The sequence below is a fragment of the Postia placenta genome (genome assembly GCF_002117355.1).
Source record: "Postia placenta MAD-698-R-SB12 unplaced genomic scaffold POSPLAscaffold_70, whole genome shotgun sequence".
NCBI lineage: Eukaryota > Fungi > Basidiomycota > Agaricomycetes > Polyporales > Adustoporiaceae > Rhodonia > Rhodonia placenta.
The window spans coordinates 1-5,042 of NW_020169901.1; the positions used below are offsets into that span (position 1 = coordinate 1).

Genomic DNA, 5,042 nt, shown 5'->3' on the forward strand with positions numbered 1-5,042 from the left:
AAGGAATCATCAACGAGGCGAAGGAGAGGAAGGAGAAAGAAAGGCAGATGAAAGCGATACCCATCCCTCCACCGCGTAGCGCTAACCCCAAACCCCCAACCAGTCCCGTCGCGGGACCTTCGCGCCCCCGCCCCGATACACCCGTCGTCTTTCGCAAAGTCGATCCCGACTGGACACCGGACACCACTCAATGGACGTGGGACAGCTCCTGGCCGAATCAGAAGCACCTCTCTGGCGAGGAATGGATGAATGTAGGGAGGAACGCGCGCAAGGAGTGGTTCGACGAAGAGGAGGACGACGGCGTAGATTGGGAGTTGTATGGAGATGGTGAGCAGTAAGTAGTCGAATGGGACTTCGACTCTGGTAGGGGGGTAATGAAACATTTGTCTTTCCGTTCTATTCCATGTACTACTAGCGCCCATACTGGCGCCTGTCTTAGCGCTCACCCGCAGGTTGAACATTATGTAGCTTACATAATGGGGTCCGTGCGCACTTCGTGCATGGTATCGTACCACTATGTTTCTTTCTTCACTAACATGACCACATAGACACGATGGTCCGTGCGCAGTTGGTACTTGTATAAGTAGTTGTACCATTAGTCGGTCGAACCCTAAGTTCGACCTGGTTATTCATTCAAGTCTCTGCTCCTCTTCGCTTGGGGTAGTGGTCATTCTCGACTTCCTCGCTCGATCTTCAGGACGACGTACTGTCCATAAGTCCTCGCTCGTCGTCTACGAGTCAGGCATCGATATAGGAGTATAGACCGTTGTATCAGTGCCCTAGTCGCACTCCGTGGTCCATCACTACCGATGAAGGACACTACGTACCAATCAGATGAGTCCAACATCCCAGTGGCCCCGCTCTTTGATACGCTGGCACTTCGAGATCTACCTCTCGCCACGTCACTCCCGTCCCGTTCCATCCCGCCTCCCCAGGTACCCGCATTCCCCAACCTGTCACCAGTACAGGTCAAGCGCGAGGAGATCCTGATCTCCCTCGAAGAGTTGAGGCAGTCGCACAGCCTACAGCGACCCCTCAAGTGATCCCCCAGTCCTTCTTGAGGCCATGGTTGGAAATGATCCCGAAGCCTGAGCCCCGCAACAGTCCAGCGGTTACTTGGGCCAGCTCGTTGTCAGCGGTCTCTGCCTTGACTCCAGTCCCTATTGTATGTCACCCTGCCACCGGACTTCCCCCGTTGCCTCCACCGCCGTTGCCGCCGTGAGGCAACTCAAGCACTCACTCCTCTCGAAGTTCGCCCAGTGGACAGTCACAACAGCCGCCTTTGCCCGCGGGCAGTCCTCCGTCCCCCTCCTCGCTGGTAATGTCATCCCCAGCATCCCCTCCTGACAAGGAGACACTGAAGCTCCTGCTCCCCCTGCGATATGATGGAAAAACCGTCATCGAGTGCGACCGGTTCCTGTCCCAACTACGCATCTACTGGCTGGTCAACACAGCATTGACAACCATCGAGCTTAAGGTGCAGGTTGCTCTGAGCCTCCTTGACAGCGACACCTGTACCTGGGCCACTCCATTCTTTGCCCAGCTTGTACAAGTGCAGCTAGGTGTCCAAGGAATCACGACCCCTTTTGCAAATGAGGCGGCCTTTGCTGCCACGCTCAAAGCCTGCTTCGGCAACCTCGACGACGAGGCTGCAGCTTAGGTGGAACTGGCAAAACTCTGCACTGACAAGTCAATGCGCGAAAAATGCACCACCACAGAATTCTCCATGTTATTCAAGGGTCCGGCGGACCATTCCGGGTATGGAGACCTGGAACTCCGTGACAAGTACCTAAGCAGCATCCCCTCCCGCGTCTACCACAAAATCGAGCTCGAAACATTCACTACGTGGGAAGATGCTGACAAGCACACCACGGAAGTCAAACAAATACTCGACATCAGCTGGGCCCGTCGGCCTGAGTTGAACAATTTCTTCTCGGCTCGAGGAGGTGGATGAGGTGGAGCACGCAGTGGTACGCCCCGAGTGCATGGAGCTTCGGCCAGCATCAACACAGCCATTGGAAAAGGAGACTTCCCTGGCAGTTGCTTCAGCTACAGGAAGCAAGGGTACCGTCACTTCGAGTGCCCCAATTGTAAGGACAAACCTTACACCAAACACGCTGACGTGCAGGCTATGGTTGCCTCGGGTTCCACCCAGGCCGCGACAAGTGCCCCCATCACGACATCACCCTCGGCAGCTATAAGTGCTGCTTCAGCAAATACCAAGCTGGCGGACTTAATGGCACAGGTGAAGTCGATGCACGAGGAGTTGGAACACTATCAGGTGATGAAGGAGGAGTCTTTTTGATCCAGTCCGCACTTTGTGCCACACGCGTCGGGCCGAGTATATCATGTAACAAGTATAACATATTGTCTTCTGCAATGGTGTATGAGTTGGACCATGGGTCCCAGCACTTTCACATTCCAGTTCGACTCAAGGGAAAAAGACGGCAAAAAGACATAATCACTATGGTGGACAGCGGAGCCACCATAAAGTTTATCAACAAGCAATTCATTATGGAGAACAGGGTGCAGACACAGAGGTTAAAGGAACCCATTCCGCTCTATAATATTGATGGCACCCTAAATAAAGATGGAAGCATCTCGGAAGTAGCCATGCTACAAATGCAGATAGGAGATCACGTTGAGAAGATGGTGTTCACAGTCACGGACATAGGTCCAGAGGATGTGATCGTCAGGTTGGATTGGCTACGAAAGCACAACCCCGAAATCGATTGGGAAAAAGGCTCCCTCAAGCTAATACAATGCCCGGAAACGTGCGGTGCCAGGAAGGCTGGCTGAGCGGAGCAAGCAGCGACTGTGCGTGATATGGGGGTCAGGCCCATGGCGCGCAGGCGTTCACCGAAGTCCAAACGGTCAGTCATCGGTGCCTGCCGGAGTAAGGTACTCCCGGACTTCAAACCCAAAGATGATCTGGAGGAAATCAAGTGGACAGAAACCGACTTGATCGAAGCCTGGGAGCAAGGCATCATGCTTCCTGGCACCCCTAAGCTGTTCGTTGCAGTGGGACATACCTACTCCCAGCTGTTTGCCGAGGAAGAGATCAAGAAGAAGGTCGTCAAGACCGCCGAGGAGTCAGTACCCAAGCAGTACCACGAGTTCCTGAATGTCTTCTCCAAGGAAGCATCAGAACGACTACCCAAAAGAAAGCCGTATGATCATGCAATCGAACTCGTGCCTGGCTACTCAATGTTCCATTCAAAGGTGTACCCCTTGTCGAACAATGAGCAAGAGGAACTGGACAAGTTCCTAAAGGAGCAGCTGGCAAAAGGCTACATATGGGAATCGAAGTCACCCATTTCATCCCCCTTCTTCTTCATCAAAAAGAAGGAAGGGACACTTCGACCTGTACAGGATTACTGCCAGTTGAACACGATCACCGTCAAGAATTGCTATCTGCTGCCGCTTATTGCCGAGATGGTGGATAAGCTCCGGGGCACTACGCTCTTCACAAAGTTTGACATCAGGTGGGGATACAACAATGTCCGGATCAAAGCCGGTGACAAGTGGAAGGCTGCCTTTGTAACTAACTGGGGACTGTACGAACCCCTGGTGATGTTTTTCAGTCTCACCAATTCCCCTGCGACCTTCCAGGCGATGATGAACGAGATCTTCTGCAATCTCATTGTTGGTGGCAAGGTCCTCGTGTACCTGGATGACATACTCATCTTCTCCACCAACAAGAAGGAACATGAGAAGGTCACATGTGAGGTTCTTGGCCGTCTTCAGGATAATGATCTATTCCTGAAGCCTGAGAAGTGTGAATGGGATGTTCCCAAGGTCGACTATGTTGGCTATGTGTTCAGTGGCGATGAGGTAGTGATGGATCCTGCGAAGCTAAAAGGAATTAATGAGTGGCCGGTAAAGACTTCACTAAGATCTCGCGACCACTCGACCGACTCACAGGGAACGACCCCTGGCATTGGGGAGATGAGGAGCAGCACACCTTTGATGAGCTCAAACGGCTCTTCGGCACAACCCCTGTTCTGGCGCTGTATGACCCTAATCGGGAAACACACATTGAGGTTGATGCCTTGGGGTACGCCACCGGTGGTGTGCTGATGCAGAAGCAGGATGACGGCAAATGGCATCTGGTCACCTTCAGATCTCACACTATGGACCCTGCCCAGCGTAACTACAAGATCTACAATAAGGAGATGCTTGCGATCATTGAAGTGCTATACGAGTGGCGCCACTATCTCAAGGGACTTCCCACTCAGTTCAAGATTGTGACCAATCATAAGAACCTTGAGTACTGGCGTACGTCACAGCACCTCACACATTGTCAAGCGCGATGGTCGCTGTTGCTTGCACACTTGGATTTCTGCATCACACATAAAGCCGGAACATCGAATGGAAAGGCTGATACCCTGTCACACTGATCAGACCATCAGGTCAGCAATGAGGATGACAACACCGATCAGATTGTCCTCAAACAGGAGCGCTTCTGCATCACTGCCACACAGCATGGGCATGCCTCAGTGACAGCCGATCAGTCGCTTCTGATGAAACATTTGTCTTTCCGTTCTATTCCTTGTACTACTAGCGCCCATACTGGCGCCTGTCTTAGCGCTCACCCGCAGGTTGAACATTATGTAGCTTACATAATGGGGTCCGTGCGCACTTCGTGCCTGGTATCGTACCACTACGTTTCTTTCTTCACTAACACGACCACATAGACACGATGGTCCGTGCGCAGTCGGTACTTGTATAAGTAGTTGTACCATTAGTCGGTCGAACCCTAAGTTCGACCTGGTTATTCATTCAAGTCTCTGCTCCTCCTCGCTTGGGGTAGTGGTCATTCTCGACTTCCTCGCTCGATCTTCAGGACGACGCACTGTCCATAAGTCCTCGCTCGTTGTCTACGAGTCAGGCATCAATATAGGAGTATAGACCGTTGTATCAAAAGGTCGAACTTTCTAAGCTACGTTCCTAGTTTCACCTAGTCGAACAACTCATCCACCATCACGTCGAACAACGCAGTAAACCCGGTTCCCTTGGGACTACCAGCCCTCGCAGGATCT

The 5,042-nt window shown here is 52.4% G+C and overlaps 1 protein-coding gene across 1 annotated transcript; it reads left to right on the forward strand.

Moving 5' to 3' along the window:
* Nucleotides 1–5: 5 nt before the first annotated feature.
* Nucleotides 6–4,911, forward strand: POSPLADRAFT_1161470 (hypothetical protein; the record flags this gene model as incomplete). The annotated part of the gene is made up of 2 exons (XM_024487679.1): nucleotides 6–334; nucleotides 4,749–4,911. Coding segments are annotated over 2 exons (492 nt in total), but the record flags the coding sequence as incomplete, so codon positions are not given.
* Between the last annotated feature and the right edge of the window lie 131 nt (nucleotides 4,912–5,042).